The sequence below is a fragment of the Rhizopus microsporus genome (genome assembly GCF_002708625.1).
Source record: "Rhizopus microsporus ATCC 52813 unplaced genomic scaffold scaffold_16, whole genome shotgun sequence".
In the NCBI taxonomy this organism is placed as follows: Eukaryota; Fungi; Mucoromycota; class Mucoromycetes; order Mucorales; family Rhizopodaceae; genus Rhizopus; species Rhizopus microsporus.
The window spans coordinates 138,694-160,429 of record NW_019671931.1 but is presented as its reverse complement, the minus strand read 5'-3'; the positions used below and the strand labels follow the sequence as shown (position 1 = coordinate 160,429).

Below are 21,736 nucleotides of genomic sequence, written 5' to 3'. Positions count from 1 at the left end.
GCATATGCCTGGAAGAAATAATGTGGTGTGTGCTACAAAGTATAAAGAGACGCTCAGGGATAAGGAACTACGGGCTCTCTACGGTGATGAACTAGTCAGAAAAAAATCGGAAAATATAGTTCAGTGGAGGAAACGCGTCGCAAACATTGTCTGTTCGTGGCTCGATTCACAGATGGCTTTCACGCTTGTGTCTAACCAGAGCTTAAGAGCGTACAAAAAAACCGCCTTCAGTCAGGAAGAGATTGATTTATTGAATAAACTTGTTTCTCAGTCCAAGGAACCTGATTGGAAAGCGATTGCAGGCCAGCTTGGAGACAGGAGCCCTGCTCAATGCAAACGTCAGTATGAGAAACTAACTGAAAAGATCAAAACTGGCAAATGGACACCAGAAGAAGATCAGCAGCTTAAAGATGCAGTCAAGCAATACAGTGCAGAAGGCTGGGCCGCCATAGCCGCACGTGTACCTGCTAGATCAAGAATTCAGTGTCTCCAGCGGTGGAAACGATTATGTCAACAAGCAGATAGTAATATCCTTCGAAATACCCCACTAACAATGCAAGAGAAAGAACTCCTTTTTGAAGGATACAAAATATTCGGAGCTGACTTCAATACCATTCAAAAATCATATTTACCTAACCGTAGGCCTGAACAGCTGCAGGGATGGTGGCATTATAACAATCCATCCTCTCTAGATGATATCACAAGAAGACAACATTGGACAGAGGAGCAGGATGAAGCATTAAAATATGCCATTCAACGAACAACAAACGGCAACGGTAAAATCCCTTGGCCACAAGTAGCAAAGTTAATAGAAGGCAAAACACCAAAGCAATGTAGATACAGATGGCAACTTACTCTGAATCCTTCTGTCAAAAGAGGAAAATGGTCAATGGAAGAGGAACTGATGTTGTTAGAATTAGTTCAAAAAGAAAGCATGCACAAAGATTCAAATATAGGGTTATGGACAAAGATAGGCAAGGAACTAAATAGAGCGGCTGTAGCTTGTCGCGCTAAATATCAGTCGATGAGGTCCAAGTCACGCTTTGCAATATAAAAAGAGTTTATTTAAAATTCTACATAACCCTCCTTTGATCCATAAGCTGTAGGTGTGATTTCTACTATACAGGATCGAGATATTTTGATATTTGGTATTTCCTAATGATAACAATAAATATACAAAAAACATACATCTATGTTTTCTCTTCTTACCTTGGCAGGTCTATCAAATAAATAAGCATATAAGCAACGTAATACAGTTTCGTGAGCAATAATCAGCACGTCATTCTTTTCTCTCTCGAGTTCCATAATCACAGACTCTAATCTCACAGCCAGGTCATGGTAGGACTAGTAAATCATGTTGGAACATATTCATGCTATTTTCATTTATATATATACCTCTGCACGAGGATATCGATGACGATATGGATTCTCACAAGCCTTTTCGAAATCCTCGGGATACTTTTCCTTTAGCTCACTTTCGGACAATCCGTCTGATTCACCAGGATTAAGCTGGTTAAGAACAGACTGCTGTCGAACTGGTATATTCTCATCGACAAACGGAATAGCTGTTTCGAGGTCCTTTTTCTGGGTTGATGTCCAGACCTAATAAAATTGAGATGAGTTTTTTAGTCTCCTTTATTTCTTTTGCATGATGATTCACTGCTTACCGTCAAAAGACGCTGCTCATCTGCAACCAAGCTTAAATTCTTCGTTTCGTGATAAGCCAACATAAAGTTCTTTAACTTTTCTGCATACTGCTTTCCTTCTTCAGACAGATTTGCGTCTGCTTTGTATGAGTTGTCATTTAATGATGGACCGGACTATATACAACATGTAAGCTCTTATATAAACAATGTATATATATATATATGTATATGCCTACCCTTGCAAAGTAAATAGTACGCGGTTGAATATGGAGGTTCATGAGATAATAAACGATACGAGACTAAAAGGATAAGTGTCTGTAAAGCTTCTTTTTGCGTGGTAATAAGTATATATATACCTGGAGATATCCAATCACATTGTTCACAATAAACTGTTCTCCTGCATTCATGTTTTTGACAAACGGAAGCGATGTATCAGTGATTGTCTCATAGTTTTCTTCATGTTGTTTGATTCGACGCTACAGAATATCACAAGTGTTATTTCTCTCTTTCTCTCTCTCTTTTAATAGTTAATCTACCTTGTAATCGTTTACTGCCTCCTCAGGGTCCCAGCCGACATACTACAAATATATGTGTGTTTAAAGAACTATTTAAATAAATCACATCCAAGGCTTACATCAGGTGACGATATTTTGACACTTCGGATATTGGCAAGAATGATATCTGGCTTATTACATATAAATTCCAAAAACAATGGCTACAAAAAAAAAAGGGTGAGTTCATATTATATTACAAAGCAAACAAACAAGCTTACATGTATGTCATTGGCTATCAGCTTATCATGTATTTCCTTTCGTCTTGACTCGGACACATTATTGCCATCAAGGATAGCTACTTGTCCACCACCTGTTGTGAGCCAAGTGATCAAATCGTCAAGACATTCATCAGCAATCTTCATACGAGTTTGAACTGCCTTTTCGTTATCTGTTTATGTGTTTATAAATATTTTTGTAAACAGGTTATGGCTAAGCTTACGGGGATCAAACCATTCCTCAGAAAGGGATCCAAGTCTTTCACGTCTATAGTTGCCTACACTAAACACTTCAGTAGAAACACCCAACCATCGCATGTATCGGCATAACGATCGAGAAGCATGAGTTTTACCACGAGCAGGTAAACTATATAGTAGAAAATGAGTTTTCTTTGCCCTAACTCATCCTACGTTCATTTATTTTTACCCTACTGTGATCACAGCAACAGCACCCGCGTGGAATAAACGACCACTTGTCGTTTCATACAATTGAGCTGCCATTTGGTTTATTAATGAAAAAAAAGAAAAGGACAAAAATAACTTGCTCTGACTTTTTCAAGTCTTTGAATTCCAGCCGAGAAGACTCCACCATCCGAGACCGATAGTAAAGTAAATAAAAAGATAAAATACAGCTAATTGACCGCCAATCCTAAACCATTTGGAAGAAGACACAAATTCAGGAGCAAAGTACATGGCAACTGTTCCTGTAGAAAAGTTTGTCTGATAAAAAGTACATGAGTTACCTAAAATGAGATGGATAGTTGCTTATTTACCATGCAGCCACTGAGAGCACCAAAATAGGCAACCAAGCAAGTGAGTATCATCGGATTAGCTCCTAGTGCATGACCGGCATCTAGAAAGGTACCCGCAAAGGCAATGGTATGAGCACTAAGGGAAGAAAACATAAACGTTGTGAGGAAATAGGCAATACCGAGGGCTGGAACTGCTGGTAAATGGAAATGACTGATGGCATGTGATATCTTGAGACCTAGATAGGTAGAAGCGCCTGCTTCTGAAAGCTGCCCTGCGATTGTTATTAATCCACCTAGCCAAAAGAGTGTTTCCCACTATATTCCAAGTTAGATTTTCCTTTTTACACGATGTATATTCTCTCTCTTTCTCTTACTGCACTCGTATTTGTCGCAATATCCTTCCATTCAATTGTCTTTAGATGGAGCAAGATAACAATTCCGATCAGGGCGACTAGAGTAGAGTCCATGTTGGTATAATTTGATGTCACCCACAAAGCCAAGCACATCAACAGAACAAAACAGAGTTGCTAAGACCATCATTAATAAATAGGAAAATAGAAAAGAAAAGAAAAGGCACACATACGAATTCTTTCATTGACATAGATCCCATATCACTCAATTCCTTTTTAGCATGTTCAATCACTTCCTTTCCAATCCTATCTTTCTTTCCATAAAGCCCACATAGCCAGTATAAAAGGAAAGGCAGGAGAATAGCGCAGGTTAAGACAGGCACACTACTTCCGATAAGCCAAGTCGTAAAATCAAACTTTAGATCGGGAAACAGTTTGGTCGCTTTAGAAAGAACAATTGGATTAGGCGCCATACCTGTGAGATACATGGAAGCTGAAAGAAGATTGGCATGTGCACCCATCAACATGAGGTAGCTACCTGGCTTTGGATCGTTCAAGGGCGTTGATCCTAGACTTGCAGCAATTGAACGAACAATAGGCAAGACGATACCCCCGCCTCGCGCGGTATTACTAGGCACAAAGGGGCCCAATAGTAACTCTGTCTTATAATTTAATTGTTTTTCTCTCTTTTTCTATTTTAAACTTTTTTTTTTTTTTTACCTGAGAAAAGGATAGCATATGCCAGTCCAATGATATGCTTCCCAAATAATTTGATCATTAGTAATGACATGCGTCTTCCCAGCTGAGTCACTTCTACTGCTTTGCCTAGGTGGAATGCGGCAAAGATCAGCCAGACAACTGGGCTTGAAAACCCAGCAAGAGAATGATGAAAGGCTTCAGTGCGGCCCTTACAATCATACACACTACCTGTGAGCGGATCAGCTTGCCCACACAAACGGCATTCCATGCTTTCACCCGTCACGCGATCCCGGCACTGAAAGGATTGAGTAAGCGAAAGTAAGGTGAGTGAAGTGAGAACAAGCACGGATATGTTGATAGAAGTGGTGATTAAGGCAAATATACAACTGTGAAGAAGTGTGTCAGTTGAAAAAATAACTTTTGAATTTGCCTTGTTACCTGACAAAAATGGACAAGAGTCGAATGGCTGTAACTGTGAGTTCTTCCGAAGGGCTCATTCCAAACCAAATACTACATCCGATAGCAATGGAAGGCAAAAGTCTGATTAGGTCCGAGTGTCTCAAACAGTTGAGTATATAAATCGTGGTATTAGTTTGGTTAGTTTGTCTTATAGTATCATTAAGCTGTCTATTTTGTATCTTGGAGTCTATGTGACAAGGGAGCAGGGATGTATGCTCATTCGGGCCATCTTGTTGTAAAGAACTTGTATGGCTCATCTATAAAGTTAAGAAAGAGAGAGAAAGGGGAAGGTTTCGTTATATATATCGCTATACAGAGGTTGTGCCTTATATAGTAGCATTTGATCTCATTTTGCACCAAACCCTACATACGTAATTGACATCTTGGAAACAACTTTACGATCATCTGCATAATATAGTCAGAATCTCTTCTTAATTATTCCCCCCCCCTTTTTTTTTAAAACAGTCAATGATCCCATGATCAGTATACAATGACCTATTGACAGCTTTTTATCCTAGCCAAAAATAATAAATTTAAACCAAGCTGAGGCATTAAGCATAATTAACTCATGTTCCTGCATCTTTGCAAATTTACTTTGTCAAAAATGAAAACAATATTCAAAACAAATCTTCTTTTATTTTAGGGTTATTTGTAGATTCAATGGCTGTGAATACAGTCATACATTATAGTCCACCCTGTGGAGAAGAAGAGACACAGCCACATGGACAGAAAAAAACATATCTGCTGATACCTTCAGCTGGTATTAATTGCAGTCAGACGAGGATAACGAGGATATAACGAGGATCATGTATTAATTAGAGTCATCGTTTCATGTCTACAAAAAGAGCAACTGTGGATTCATCAGCTGCATGAGGTATTTCTGTATTCTTACATAATAAAGACATATTGTATGTATACAAAGTTTCCACTTTTATTATTTTTTTAACAAGGTTTTATACAATTTTATACACAATGTAGTAAAAGGGGAAATGTGGATATATATAAGCATAAGATCATATTTGTGTGAACTTGAGCGTATACAGTTGTGTGTGTGTGTGTGTGTGTGTGTGTGTGAGTGTTAGCATAAGATGAGGGAAAAAGTATTGCGCAATACAATTAGCATGAGTGTATGAACAAAAGGAAAGAAAAGGGGGACAAAAGACAAATAATACAATATAATTACACGATTTAAATATCTCCCAAGATATCCTTTAAGACACTATCGATACCATGCACAATGTGGTGGATATCGTTCTTCTTCTTCTTCTTGTCTACACCGTTATTGATAAGTAGATTGGGTGTATCTGAAGGAATACGTTCGAGCAATCCCTCTGTGGCTGTGTTGATAATCTTGTCTTTGATATACTTGGGTTCAACTGGCTCATCTTCCAAGCTCAAGTAGTAAGCAGCAAGACCAGCTACATGAGGAGCTGCCATAGAGGTACCTGAAATTGTGTTGGTTGCGTATCGACTTCCTCTCCAGATAGACAAGATGTTGAGACCAGGAGCAAATACATCGACACATTTACCATAGTTGGAAAAGTAAGCACGCTCGTCCTTGATGGTGCTTGCACCGACAGTAATAGCCAATTCAGCCGCAGCAGGTGAGTAGTCACAAGCATCACTGTTATCGTTACCAGCAGCAACACTAAAGACGATACCAGCCTCTACAGCACCATTGACAATTCTCTCTAGGAAACGGGATCGGCCACCACCAAGACTCATATTAGCCACAGCACCCTTATATTTTTTGCCTTCTCTTTGAGCAGTTGCCTTATCTTTGACATGCTGTGTAGTAGCCCATTCGACACCAGCGCCCACATCTTGCATTGTACCAGAGCCGTTTGATCTCAGAACCTTGACGGCTACAGGTTGAGCCTTTTTGGCAACACCGTAACGTTTGCCTGCGATTGTACCTGCACAGTGAGAGCCATGTCCGTTACCGTCTTCATCAATGTCTCCGCTTGGTACCGTATGACCCCAACTAGCACGTCCCTCAAAGTCAACATGATCCACATTAACGCCAGTATCAATAACGTATACTTTGACGCCTTCGCCACCATTAGGATCATATTCGTATTGTTCAAAGTTCTTAAAGTTCAAAGGGTCTACATGAGATACACGAGCAAGTCCCCAGGGAGCGTTTCGTTGCAATTCATTAGCATAGACCATGGAATCCTTTTCGACGAATTCGACCTAAAAAATAGAGATAAGTTTTTTTTTTGTTTTGAATCATCAATGTTAAACTTACATCATCAGATTGACGAATAGCATTCAAGATGGATTCATCAAAACGACCAGCGTAGCCTTTAAGATGAGGAGTATCATAAACATGTCTGATACCATGAGATTGAGTATGAGGGTATAACCAATCATTAAAGGAGCTTGTCTTTTCTTGGACCAAAGTACTAATCCATTGAGCATGTTCTTCTACTCTTTGATCATTCAAGTTATTCTTTAGGACGACAATATAAGAATCATGGACAACTTCTGTTTCAGGAGGGACATAAAGAGGAGCGATCACATTAGAGTCTTGTTCTTCATAATAGAAAGGTTTAGCGTTGGCTACGGAAGCAATCAACAAGGCACTGGCAATAACACTGAGTTTCATAATAAAAAAAAGGAATAAGATAACAACAAAAAAACAAAAAGAATGACCCCCTCTTTTTATACCAACATTGATTGTATCCATCTGACCTGATAGGGAAAAATAAAGTTTCATGTGACTTGTATGACCCGATGACTGCATAAAAGTATTCGTAATCCATCTAGTGAATTAACCCCCCCTTTCTCATGTGGCCGAAAGGGAGCAAATGTTATGATACTCACGCCACCACTGGTTGCTATTAGAACATACATGTTCTTATCTCTCTCTCTTTTTTATTTTTTCCCCAAAGGATCTGCAATTATTTGTATAAATGATGATATCATTTTAAAGGTCCTGTACATCAGTCCATAAATTTTATTCATTGATTGGTTCATTGATCTGATATTAAACAAAATAGGTCATTTTTTCCCTTCCTTATTATCAACGCATTTTGCCGATAATAGAAAATGGGGAAATTATTTAGTTAGAACAATAGATAAAGACTATTGGTCAATTGATATTATCTATATCGTCCTCTCCTCCCCCTGAGCTAGATAGCCCTCGATAGAACGAATGATTATGCGTAAGATTCCTTTGCTAACACAATTTTGACTTTGGACAAGACATTACGTTGGGATAGAAAGCATTTAATGTCAAACAATTACAAAGAATTCATCTGGCCTCCATTCTAGCAATGACATTGCTTGGTATATGTTCCTTGAATGAGCTGGTTTTAACGTGTTTCATTATTCTACTTTATAATCTTACACGCTGACGGCATTTACATCTAAATCTACTCGATAATAAAGATTCTACTTTGCCAGTCATCGACTTGTCGACCATTTCGCTTAAAAGCTGAATACGACAAATATGAACACATTGCTCTCTGTTATCTATTATTTGAGTCTGACATAATTCATAAGCAGCAATCAAGGCATTTCTATGACATTGCTCTCTTTCAAAATTGCATAGTTTTACGTTTATTCCAAGATTAAGAATGGAGATTGCGCTGCTGCGTAAAATGAATAGGTATCACTAAAATCTATCTGGACTTCAAAGGGTTTAAAGGGGTTAAACAAATGGGGCTGCTCCATACCAAGAAAGGTAATTGTAAAACAGAGCAACAATGAGGTTATAATGACCTACTTGCTAACGATAAACTTAATTCTTCACACGCAGCTTTAAGTCCAGCAGACCAAATTGACCACCTGAACATGTTATTAAGACAAAGAGGGTAAATGCACAAAGATGGGGCTAATGCTATGGACACTACCTGTGATGTCACTTTACAATCTCACGCTATCTTACCACACTACCAAAGTCTCTACCTAACCAAAGGCTGCCCAGTAGAATATTTTTAATATAAAAATACACTGAATACAGAAGAACAAAAACACCTACTATATTTTCGACCATCTACTAACTAGCCCTTGACTGCATAGCCTTCTTTGAGGACGTAGTTAATCATATCTTTAAGCATAAAGCCAGCCTTCTTTATGAGAACTGCTCAAAAAACTATAGTGATGTCTTCACTTATTGATAGCTAAATCAGAGGTATTGTAAACGGCCGTTTCGAACGTGCATCTTTTCAACCTACTTCTCTTTCTCTGCAAACATTATCCAATCATAACAAGAAAATAAATGGCCAAATGGCTACTGCTTTTCTTTTATTTCTATGGGTATTTAGCACATAAACCAAATATAAACAAGCGTTCATGAAACTGCTATAGGATGCTTGATTAAAAGTCGATTGCGGTCCTCTTGTTTTTTGGCGCGTTGCATTTAATGATATCATCGAGATTTATATTGCTTGGTGTCTTTCTTTTCTTTCCCCCCCCTTTTACAAAGCATTGAAGCTGGTAAAAGCAATCAATTTGTCTAAGCTCGTCAAGTGCATTCATGCCAAACAATAATAATCTCTACAGATCTTTATGCGTTTTTAAAGCGTCGTTCTTCTTATAGTCTGGCTTGACTTCAATGAAAGCTCCATCGATTCTTTTTCCTGTCAATGAGAAGCAGCTTACATCATAACGTTTTTGGTAACTTTTCAAGACATTGCAATTCAACCTGAAGTTTGAATGAACAGTCAGTACCTTCAGTGCTAGTCGCTTATATTATTCTATCAGCGCTTCCTACCAGAAGAACTGTTGTATTCAGCTTTGTTACTGAAAAAAGGCTATTAAGTCGATGACTTGCGAATTAGATTCTTCATTAAAAAGAGCTGAATATTATTAAATTAAGTTTGTGTGAGAGTTATAGGGGAGATTGAATGTCGTCAAAAAGAGCTTTGGGGGTGGAGCCACTGTATGACACTCTTTTCTAAAAACATACCATGCTGTTTTTTTTTTTTTTTTTTTTACGACATCATTTTGATAAACGGTGTATGGCTTGGTGACAAATATAAATAATAAACAATTAAACAAAATAGTGTCACCTATTTGATACTCAAGTGAGAGAAAAAGAGAGTGAATAAGACTGTATTGCTATTGACAAGATATGTAGTTTTCATTTCTAATAACAACCATACACTTTATACATTTTCAGTCATGCGCTGTAGATCCAACTCTGTTGTAATTGGTTCCATGAAATTAAGATATTACACAGTGTTGGATTAAGAAATATCAATTTTCCATAATAGGATAAATTGAAAATCATGATTCCAATTATGCCTTTCTCTCTTTTCTTCATTATTAAGTGCGTGGCTCCTTTATATGTTAGCTTTTATACTTGTTTTAATTATAGATTCCTCTAATTATGTGTTATGAAAAAATAACTTACTTTTGAAGGCGTCAAAATTGAATTTATTTATTTGTTTATTTGTTTGTTTGTTTGACATGAATTCATTAAACAGAAATGCACAAGTCTTTTTTTTTCTTTTTTCAGAATGCCAAGAGACAATACTAAATTAAGACTCCGATTATAAAGAAGTGCTTCTAAAATGGGGATTTTGCACAGCAATAGAAATATAAGAGAAGTATATGCTGATGAGTCTGTTATAGCCTCTTTATCACATATAACATCATTTTATATGAAGCAGGATTATTGCATGAATTAACCATATCCAATTAGAATTGAGCATGGTGTGTTATATAAGCACAATGCATTAGTAGTCAGTATTTTCAAGTCCTTTTTTATGATAACGTAGAGCAAGTACGACAGATATGCTACTTGCTGTGCAAATTGTACTGCTTACGTCACATATTAAGCAAATGCGCTGTTCAAATAGCAAAACCTTAAAAGGGATCGACTTTCTGTTGACACGTTTTACAGTTAAACTCCGTTAAAAAAGAAAAAAAAAAAATATAGAGCCTTTTTTTTTTTTTTTCTTTTTATATATCAATTAAAATGTTGTATAAAAAGAAAAAGAATAATATAAACAAATTACGTCAGCATGTCAAACCACATATTGGAATCATTGAGACAACCATGATGTATCATTCAACTAAAGATCTTAAAGATCGTCTAGTTTCGGTAATATATAAAGTTAAAAATAGCCCTAATCTTGAACTCACGATCATAAAGGTATTTACTGTCTTTGTGGAGGAACCAACAAGACACTTGGTACTTATTAGATATTATGAAGACTTTCAAGAATTCTATAATAGAGCAAGTATATGTGCCACTCATGTCTATCCATCGTCATGTATTAACACTATATGTATAATAGATAAGGGACTATTCGCGTAAATGTAAAATACAATTACCAAAGCTTCACAAGGAAAACCGATTCTTGTACCAAAGGCATCGTAGCGACAGTAGCACTAGTAATAGCAGCAGTAGTAGTATTGGCAGTAGCACAAGTAGTAATAACCATAATAGCAACCATGGCCTAAGGAAAATACTTCAAACTTTGTCAAGTCATAGAAAGAGTAATGCAGATAATCTAGAATTATTTCTTTATCGCTGCTTGAACGATTCCAGTATTAGATCATGTTCTCTCTTGAAAGAGTTTCTTCAACCTCAGCGTGAGGAAGATCATATCATACCGAAACAAGAAGTGCAATCCTATGTGCAACTGCAATGTATAAATCAACGCGAATTGCGTAATAATGATGTCGAGCATGAAGAAGGGGAAGAGGAAGAGGAGGCGATGGTAGAGGAAGAGGGTGCTGCAGTATCAACTCCTCATCTAGAAGCTACTAGACAGATTGACGCTGACGTCGTGTCTTCCATTCACCCTCATTCTACAATTTCTCCTTCTGATTTACGACCAATGACAGAATCAAGTGTCGCTTCTTCCTCTTCTATCTCCTCTCGTGCCCCTGTCACAATTCAAGATTTTCAGCTTATTAAAGTGATTGGAAGAGGATGCATGGGCAAAGTACCGTATATTCTCAATTATATTTGTTTGTCCTTACTTATTATTTTATCATTAGGTACTCTTGGTCAGACACCGTAGGACATCCCGTTTACTAGCACTCAAGGCCATCAGTAAAAAGGCAGTCATAGAGCAGAGTCAGATTGTCCACATTAAAGCAGAGCAGCAAATCCTATCCGATATTTCTACGATACAACACCCTTTTCTCATCAAGTTACACTATTCTTTTCAGGATGCCAATCAGCTTTTTCTTGTCTTGGACTATCACGTCGGAGGCGATCTAGCAACACAACTTCGTATCAACCATACCCTGCCTCCTGAAAGATGTCGATTCTATGCAGCTGAGATCATTCTGGGTATTCAGGAGCTACATCGATTAGGCATTCTTTATAGGTAAGATGTGGTATACATAGCAAGGGGGAAACAAAAAAAACTGATCATGCTGCAGAGACCTCAAACCCGAAAATATTCTGCTTACTGCAGATGGTCATTTGGTTCTCACAGATTTTGGTCTTTCCAAGCAATTCTATGATGGACTCAGCCTAGAAGAGCAAAGGACTGAGACATTTTGCGGTACAGCAGAATACTTGGCACCCGAGATTTTGAATCAGCAGCCCTATTCATACGAAGTTGACTACTGGAGCTTAGGCATGATATTATACGAAATGCTGAACGGTGTTACGCCTTTCTGGGACGAAAACAGAGATGAGATGTACCGCAAAATTCGACAAGACCCTCTTCAGTTTCCAGCTCATTTTGATATAGAAACGGCCACCTTTATCGCTCGATTGCTCAAACGTGATCCGTCTCGCCGCTTGGGCTCTGGCCCTGATGGTGCTCTGCGTGTTCGTTTAGATCCATACTTTTCCTGCATTGACTGGGACCTGATATATGCTAAGCGTATCAAACCACCTTATGTGCCTAACCTTTACTCCGAAACTGACTTTAGTCACTTTGACAGTGAATTCCTGCAGCTCACACCTCGGCTTTCTCCTGTCTCAAGTGATTATATGCTAAGTCAGAGTTTAGACCGAGCTTTCGAGGGTTACTCATACACTAATCGCGAAGAAAGGTTATTGGACTCGCCTGTATCAGAGCTTTACAGTCTCAATGAGCCACCACCTCCTGTCACCCTGAGAGATAGATCGCTTTTGGAAACAGGAGCAACACCTAGTTATTTTGTATACAATGGTAGCGATGAAGTTATGACCTATGATGAATATGCAGAAAGCAGTAGCGACGATATTATCCATTCTTCAGATCTTATTCGTCAATTTCCAACACGTAGTGAATACACCGAAGATGACTTACCTCCTAGACCTGTTACTAGATTAATGATGTCTCCCACAAACGACTATTGCCGTCCTGAGTCAGAAACCTCCTCTATTCTTGATTAATTTATTATGATTCTTTTTATACATTTTATGAAGGCCGGGCCTCACGATTCCACCACACACACACACATCTATGCTAGAATAATCAAACCTTTGATAGACATGAAAAATATTATATACACAGTACTAATAATGTCAAGATTCCCTTTCCTTAATGTATACCATCAAAAATACCAAATAAAATTTCCCTATACTCTTATCTTATTCATCCCTTTCTTTCAAACAAGAAGACCTTCGTATCTGTCTTTTACCTTTTCTAACCAAAGTACCAAAAAAAAAAAAGAATCTTGACAATGTGTTGTATTTGACGTTGCTGTAGGTCGTAAAGCCAATCTTTCTGCACATTTTTCACACTTCATTTAGATAATCTCAATGGACTAATCATTATTCATCAATGGGGAGAAATAACCTTGATTAAGGCATAACACAATATCGAATAATACAACAAGTTGAACCTGACTGAAGTGTGTCTAATTAGATGCTTGCTTGTGTGCACAGTGATGTCATTGTTGCTATATATAATCTCGCTTCTGTTCAGGTTTTGTATGTGATAGATGTGTTTAATGAAGTTTGCTGTACAATGACCACACAATCTTAACAATCAAATTTAAAGCCTTATGACTGATTCGCCGACCTTATACAAAGGTAACGTTCTTTTTTTCATTTCAATTGGTATCAGCATGAATTTAAAATGGTCCATCCACCAAGTCAAAAAGGTATTTTGATGAACTTTCGGCGGGGTTACGATTTTACCACACGCCTCTATATCGGAGATTGGAAATAGAATACTTGTTTAAGCTTTCTGATCAGATCTACTGTACAAAAATCTCTAACACGTTTGTTGTAATTAATTATTTATAATATAGAGTATTGTATAGTTACTAAAAATATTCGCATATTTAAAAAGCCTTTACTTTTAAACAACATTTTACTGAGATTAACTTTTCTTTAGTATGATCAGTTTCGGTTCCTGAATGCTATCATTTATAAGAATGCTGATTGTCTTTGTGGATTCTTTCGTCTTCTTTATTTTGTTTTTATTAAAGGGATAAGTAAATTCTCGTAAATTAACATCACTATGTGCAATGTGCAGTCTTCATCTTCCAGTCTTACCGATAAAAGCGCAATAAATGCTACAAAAGACGCTGAAATTTCTGAGCGTGTTCTGTTGGATTTAGAGAGTGGGCCGTAAGGAAAGATTACATTGATGTACAAAAAGAAGTAAGGGACATTTATAGTACATTGTATATATATATATATATATATATATATATGTAAAGCATGAACATGATTACACTTCTTATTTTAGCAAATTGCTATGAAGACAGTTGTGTTGTAACTAAAGCGAGGCTATTGCATTTTCCTCATGGTATTGTCGTACATCAGGCAAATTAAAGAAGGTCCAAAAGATGATTATTCCATATATGAGCTTGAAATGGAAATTATTCCGCAATACATTAAGGCAACAAGACATAAAAGCAAAGCAAGATACTACGAGATGCTTTATTAGAGAAAATTAGAGAAAGAGCAAATTATGTGAAATAAAGGGCTCTATTATGCTTTTTGAGATACACGACTTTTGGGAAGATCTTCTATCGAGTTAATACTGCTCATTTGTTAATTCATGATATATATATGCTGATTAAACTGAAGATGCTGAGAATAATGCAATTGCACGTAAAACTGTATCATATAAGCATATTATCTGTCGTATTTACCCTATAAATATTTAATCTTGTCGCATGAAATTACTATAAATCTATACTCTAAGAATGAATGGTACAAAGATACTGACAACAATACATGTTATTAACATATAACACGACATGCCCCGTTATCATTAATCATAATTAAATCGGTTCCTTAATAATTCTATCTTCATATAAAATTGTTGTGCCATCACAACATTATCAATAAATATTTGTAGTAATCGTTACTCGGTTAGGAGTTCTTCCATATATGACCTATCATATGCGAGCTTACTCTTAGGGCGCCGTTATAATGCTTAATTAAACGTCTGTGCTCTAACTTTCAGGCCAACAGTTCCTTATTCGACAAGACATTGTCAGATCATGTATCACCTCATCCACAAGGCACCTCGAACATACATCGAACCAATAGTTAATACTAGTTAGGTTCTTCCCAGCTATTCCCATTGTAGCTGGACGCTTATAGGTACGTTCACGATATCCAATTATCATTATTGATTGTAGAGGTTAAAAAGTATAAATACCATTGCTTTATTCATCGTAAATAAAGATATCATATATTTCAGTCTCACTGACTTGTTGTCCTTTTTTCTATTCTTCTTATTACTACTAGTTTTTGTCTCTTATCTTTGTACTTGGCAAAACAAATATAAAAGAATAAAGACCAGAAGTAACCAGACGAAACCATTACTTGTTGGCTGTATACCAATTGTGATATGTCTCGAATATATGAAGAAGTAATAAGGGAAATGTGCGTCGATGAGTCTCTATATAACCTCTTTATTGTATGTTAAGACGAGAGAGAGCTCATTATTACAAACAGCGTCATTTTATATGAAGATAGAATTATTAAGGAACCGATTTAATTATGATTAATGATAACGGGGCATGTCGTGTTATATGTTAATATCATGTATTGTTGTCAGTATCTTTGTACCATTCATTCTTAGAGTATAGATTTATAGTAATTTCATGCGACAAGATTAAATATTTATAGGGTAAATACGACAACGATAGCATACGTGGTACACGCCGTAACACAAAATAACAGCATCCTTTTATTTATCGCTATTTTCCAAAGACAGATTGTAATATATGACAGCAAAGGAGTCCTTCTATATGTGTAAAAACCATTTAAAATTCAAGGCTATTTAAGCTTTTTTTCAAGATTATTTTTAGTGGTTAATCTTAATGCCCTCATTCAGTCTATATTTTGAAGTATAAGGATGTTTTATTGCACAAGCTCACCGGCTTAGTCAGTATAAGCGGGATGTCTTCTGCGATACGAAACATGTTTTTTGTCACTGCTATTGTCAGGTATATTTTTAAAAGCTATATGTATATAGGAGGTATATTTGCTTTAGCCAAAAGATATATTTTATGAGCCTCAAAAATGAAGCTAAGGTATATTTGCAGAAGCATTAAGAGGATCCAAAAAGAAACCATATGAAAGGGCTCTGGTGCATCTTTTAGTAGTATCCCTAAGCAGCTTGTATATATGTATTCACCAAGAGATATCTTCAAAAGGGTATTATATACATACAGTTTTTGCTAACAAAATACCGCTGTATAGCTTATAGCGTCAATGTTATTGTTATTTATCCGTGCTCGTACAATATTATCTATAAACAAGTGAATGAAACATTATATATTAAGATAAGAACGGACATCCTCTAAAGGATGCTGGTATAATTAGAATATTGTAAACTATATTATATTATACTAGCATCCTTTAGAGCTGTCGTAGAAAAACGTCTGCTTATAGATCATGTTGAAATGAACGACTATAATCAGCATGAAGAAAGCGTACTCATTCAATATAAAATTATATACATATTTTCAATCATAAGTCAAATATATATAAATTCTTCTCTTAAATATAAGTAATTACTTCTACACCTAGAAAAGGTGATATGTTGAATAAACATTTTGTCTCGTTCTACAATTACGTTGGTTTTATTGTCATTTTAGTTGACATCTTGATTACACTTGCTTTGAACAGATGATTCAAAAGCATAATCAATTAAAAGAATAAAAGGGAGACGATATAAATTAAAATTCTTTTTTATTAGAGAACTTAATTTATACCGAAAGAGGATCCGGTTTATGGAAGTTTTGAGAGTATTCCTATTTATACTATTTCAAAATAGATGAGCGCTGATATAATAATTAGATGACTCGCCTAAAGAATAACCAATGATGAAGATATAAGCCTGTCGAGGTTCTAATTCATGCAGGCCATGTAAGACAAGGAAAGTTCATTGTTCTGTCATTATTACCGTCGTAACTATATTTGTATCGGTTCACAGGATTTATGAGAATTTAGTTTACTTATTGACTAATCTAACTTCTTGGTAAAAGGTGATAATTTTGGATAAGAGCATAATCATCTTTATACACTGTTATAGTTTAGTTTGTTCAATCATTATTATAGTCAATGCTTATAGAAGCGTGTTTCTTCACAACAACACTAATCAACTCAGCTGTTATATATACTTTTGAACTGATCGTTCTGTAGTATCCATGCTACTATTCAGTGCTTAAATACAATATCTAGAGTTGAGCCTAATGTTACTATAAGATCTGTTACATCTTAATCAAATATAGTCAATTTAGTTTAAATACCTCAGCTTCTTAATATATAATTGTTTGGGATAAGGAAAATGCGTAGAGTAGAATAGGAAAAAGACAGAAGTATTGTTAGAACTGTATATCCTTTTATAGGAAAAGATATAACAAAAACATGATGATCTTTATTGATATGAAAAATTGTCCTCTATTTATACTTTTTCTTCAACGGGTAAACCTGGTTATCCTGGAACAATTAATAATCCTTTTTTCATAGATAGTGCTAACGATCAATTCGCCTAAAGTATCTTCCTGCTTGTTCCTGACCTCATTGGATCCTTAAATGCATCTGCCTTACTGGATCAGATATAAAAGTTTTCCAAACGGAGATAACAGTAGCAATTAGGGTCTAACGCTGACTGATTTGGCCCTGAGCAATGCAATTGGATCTGAATCAAATCACACCATAACTTAACAACGGTTGTCAAGCAAATATTATTTATCCAGTGTGCAGTAACAGGTAATATGCTCTTATTGGCTACATCAGTTATCATGTACCAAAGAAGCGTACAATTGGATACAATAAAATCTAATCAAGGTTATACGGCCCTGAATTGGAATTAATGCATTGAATCTCAGGTTATGCTTAACATGACTATAGTTGTTCTATGTTTATTGCTATAATCCTTACGTATCCGCAACATGTGACTATAGATTGTGCTAACATCTCTTTTCTTTTTTATTTTATTCTGAATAAAGATACAACACAGTCTCATCGCATTTTCTACTTTGTTTAAATCTATCCAAACCCAAATACAACACGTTCTAATAAAAAGTGCTTTCCGGATCACAAGAACTTTAATAATTACCTAAAAATACTAGAAGCTGACGTGTTTGGTGATATAAAACATAGTACAATATAGACTCGAGTATAAATAGTGAGTAGTAGTAGATCAGGCATCAACACTCTTAGCTGGAATCTCGTACCTCCTGCATGGTAGGCGTAGCAACTCTATACTTACTACAGAATACAAACATATAACAATTTCAATATATACACTCATAATCATGACAATGATAGTAGCAACACTATAATATGATCATATCATATAATATTACTATATAGTATAATCACATCATACCTCATAGCTATTACACATAACCACGTTTTATTTACATTCTAGTATCAGTAGTAGCAATAGCATCGTAATTCCAAATATCTCATCTCTGATACTATATTCTTATCTGATATAAAATTCCCCTTTTCTTCTTTCTCCAACAAAGAGCCTGTTACGGTATGTAATATATATATTACACACCGTAACAGTCATCAACTTTCTACTCTTTTTTAACTAATAATACAACAAATACAACAGAAGCTGAGGTATTAGCTGCAGTTTTGTTGTTGTTAGTACTCGCGTAAATGTATAGTATAAAAGCAAAGAAGTTATGAGTTTCTGTTTTGTTCTATTATTAGAAGTGAGAGGAGAAGCTCATAGCAAAAAGAAATTAAGTTGTTTTAAGAGAGGTCGGAGTACTACTAAGGTACATGTAATTAAGTCAAATGTAATCTCACACGTAAAGATTAGTATTAGACATGTTCAAATACGGCAGAAGCTACTAACCCTTCTATCTGCCTTTCACATAAGTTAATTTATCTTATCAATAGCAATGTGTGTGGTATTCTTGATAAATAAATATAAGACGAAAGATTCAATGGGAAAAAATATGGGGAAGTTTATTTCTAATAAAATTAGACCAAGATTTTACTACTGCTAAAAGATCTATTGTATTTATACCAAATGACAACCTAGAGTGAGGACGACGTGTGATGTTAATACTTATTAAACTATCCTGACAGATATTTCCATAATTGAACAAGTTTCTTCTTTAAGGGTTCTTTTGTCTGCTCGTTAGAACTGATTCAAGGGTCCATTGGCTCAATCCAACTGATTGTGCGAAAGTTATTACTCCTTTTGCACCTTTCTGTACGTGAGTATTTCTCCAGTTGTACCAAAGTGCGGTTTAAGTGAGAACTAATAAGCTGACAAGAAAACTATTCGTGTGCTGTGATTGAAGTTAATGAAAAGAACAGTTGATCTTCGATAACGTATAGATCTAGCCTTTTATTTATAAAACCCCTGAACCTACATTTATCTCAAGTAAGGGAATCGTGACCAAAGCACCTATTATTACTTGTTTGTGGAACCTTACACCCTACATATACGTGTACTGAACCCACTATATATCCATTACTCCATATATAGCATTTAGCTAGGCGATAACTCGTAACAGCACTTTATATGATATCAACTGTTCTAGATCTTATCTGAGTTAGCTACTCTCACACAAGACTTGATGTCATTAAGTATTATATCACACTTTACTGTCTAGTATTATATTGGATGAGCTTCTTTATTGATATTTATCAAATATGTAACCACATATTTGTTCGATAAAGGTTACCATCAGTTAACTTATCACAACACGATTATAGAATATCACCTGTAAACGGTGTACCTTCACTAGATTATATAACATTTCAAGCATAAACTCTTATTGTCTGTATTTTCATATTTATCCAGTTACTCAAAGTGTTAAATATATACTTCAGTGTAACTGTATTGTATAGTATATCTCTTCAAATACGATAATGTGGACGTTCTTGATAATTCGGAGATAATGTTTTTTGAGGTGACTATGCTCCGGGATTAGTATTTCTACTTCAGTACGTTTTACCTGGAAATTAAAAAGTAAAACATTAGGAAAAATGTTAATTTAGTATGAATATATACTACTGAATTACTGTATATTATCTCTCTAACACGAATTAATAAAGTTATTGAATTGTTAAATAAGTATTTTACGCAGGCTCCCGGCACTGACGCTATTGCTTTTTTAATGATGAAGCTTGTACTACTCATCTATGATGAGATGTAGCATATTTTGATGGAATATTTTTTTCTCTAAATATCTTACTACTCAGTTAATGCACTTACATTTTTTACTGTATTGGTCCCTTTTCTTCATATCGTTGCATCAGTTAAACAATTAGTGCTGCCTTGTAATTAGACTAAAAGCCAATTTTATTGTTATTTCGGTTGACAGATCGGTTACACAATTTAACGGAGTAATTGCAAGTATCACTGTTGAATACGAAGTATCAATTAAAAAGAATAAAGACTAGAATTAACCAGACTAAAAAAATGTGTCGATTGAATTTATTAAGGACAAGTTGTTGAATACGAAGTATCAGTTAAAAGAATACATACTAGAACTAACAAGACTAAAGATATATGTCAATTGACTTTATTAAAGACGAGTGTTTATACTAAATGTGAGACACTCTTCAACTGAGATCGTAAAACTTTTCATAGAGGCTTATGAATGACAATTGAGGCAGTGAGAGAGTTAGGACGAATCGGGCGTCTTTGATAAGACGATGATCCCTAATAACAATGATGGATCAGAACTATTGGACAGGCGTACCTTAAAATACAGTTCTTGGTAATCAGCTTAAATAATGATCCGCACAGTTGTTTCAAAGTAACAAGCTGAAGTCAAATAATTGCCAGTTATTGTTTCATATATGGTTAGTTGTGGTATTTGGACTAATAAATGGCACATCAATAAGCCATTACATATAAAGAATAATTAAATAACCCAATTAAAATCAAGATAGATGATATCTATTTATAAATTGGAGCTCTCACCTACGTGTGAATATTTATCACTGTGACAGTTATAAGTCTAAGAAAAATTTATTATTTAGACAACATTGTTATGTAATGGTTTATAAGAAACAAGACAAGACAAAAGAAGTACTCTTTGAGACTAATCTTTATTCTGAGATAAAGGCAGAAGAAACATACGATTAAATAAAGGATATACTATTTATAGTTGCTATCAAATGGCTGGTAAGCTACTATTCTAAGCGTGGATTATAATTACTGAAGATGTGATTGACTAACGGTTCCTGAATTCATAAAGAAAACTTTTAATTCGTTCCTGACACTGCTCTTATTGTTCATTTCATGATCTGGGTTATGTTACTGCTTTTACCGTGAGAAGGATCATCTTTTAAAGAAGTATATCCTTTTATATAAAGAAGTAATGATTCATATTTAAAAGAGAGATTCTATTTAATTTGACTTATCGTTAAAAGTGTGTACACGTAATCTTATCATGTATGAATTCACTCTATTCATACCGATTACAATCGTTTATCTCAATGTCAGTCCTTAAGCAGACATTGTTCTACGACAGTAATCGTTGCTCGGTTAGGAGTTCTTCCATATATGACCTATCATATGCGAGCTTACTCTTAGGGCGCCGTTATAATGCTTAATTAAACGTCTGTGCTCTAACTTTCAGGCCAACAGTTCCTTATTCGACAAGACATTGTCAGATCATGTATCACCTCATCCACAAGGCACCTCGAACATACATCGAACCAATAGTTAATACTAGTTAGGTTCTTCCCAG

At 35.6% G+C, this 21,736-nt stretch overlaps 5 protein-coding genes across 5 annotated transcripts; 2 read left to right on the top strand and 3 right to left on the bottom strand.

Moving 5' to 3' along the window:
- Positions 1–361: 361 nt before the first annotated feature.
- On the top strand, positions 362–709 carry RHIMIDRAFT_184432 (uncharacterized protein; the record flags this gene model as incomplete). Its single annotated transcript, XM_023605835.1, has 1 exon — positions 362–709. A coding segment is annotated over one exon (348 nt), but the record flags the coding sequence as incomplete, so codon positions are not given.
- Positions 710–1,065: 356 nt separating this feature from the next.
- RHIMIDRAFT_240308 (bifunctional 6-phosphofructo-2-kinase/fructose-2,6-bisphosphate 2-phosphatase) lies at positions 1,066–2,916 on the bottom strand (the record flags this gene model as incomplete). Its single annotated transcript, XM_023609350.1, has 11 exons — positions 1,066–1,155; positions 1,210–1,344; positions 1,396–1,602; positions 1,668–1,820; positions 1,883–1,945; positions 2,003–2,122; positions 2,183–2,224; positions 2,281–2,361; positions 2,419–2,588; positions 2,640–2,782; positions 2,843–2,916. The coding sequence occupies 11 exons, from the start codon at positions 2,914–2,916 to the stop codon at positions 1,066–1,068; spliced, it is 1,278 nt and encodes a 425-aa protein (XP_023463343.1).
- A 54-nt stretch (positions 2,917–2,970) lies between these two features.
- On the bottom strand, positions 2,971–4,713 carry RHIMIDRAFT_240307 (Sodium/sulfate symporter; the record flags this gene model as incomplete). The annotated part of the gene is made up of 6 exons (XM_023609349.1): positions 2,971–3,135; positions 3,189–3,482; positions 3,542–3,694; positions 3,751–4,175; positions 4,238–4,602; positions 4,655–4,713. The coding sequence occupies 6 exons, from the start codon at positions 4,711–4,713 to the stop codon at positions 2,971–2,973; spliced, it is 1,461 nt and encodes a 486-aa protein (XP_023463342.1).
- Positions 4,714–5,863: 1,150 nt separating this feature from the next.
- RHIMIDRAFT_245850 (serine protease 1) lies at positions 5,864–7,286 on the bottom strand (the record flags this gene model as incomplete). The annotated part of the gene is made up of 2 exons (XM_023610246.1): positions 5,864–6,871; positions 6,927–7,286. The coding sequence occupies 2 exons, from the start codon at positions 7,284–7,286 to the stop codon at positions 5,864–5,866; spliced, it is 1,368 nt and encodes a 455-aa protein (XP_023463341.1).
- A 4,240-nt stretch (positions 7,287–11,526) lies between these two features.
- On the top strand, positions 11,527–12,641 carry RHIMIDRAFT_183118 (kinase-like protein; the record flags this gene model as incomplete). The annotated part of the gene is made up of 3 exons (XM_023605818.1): positions 11,527–11,583; positions 11,639–11,973; positions 12,029–12,641. Coding segments are annotated over 3 exons (1,005 nt in total), but the record flags the coding sequence as incomplete, so codon positions are not given.
- Between the last annotated feature and the right edge of the window lie 9,095 nt (positions 12,642–21,736).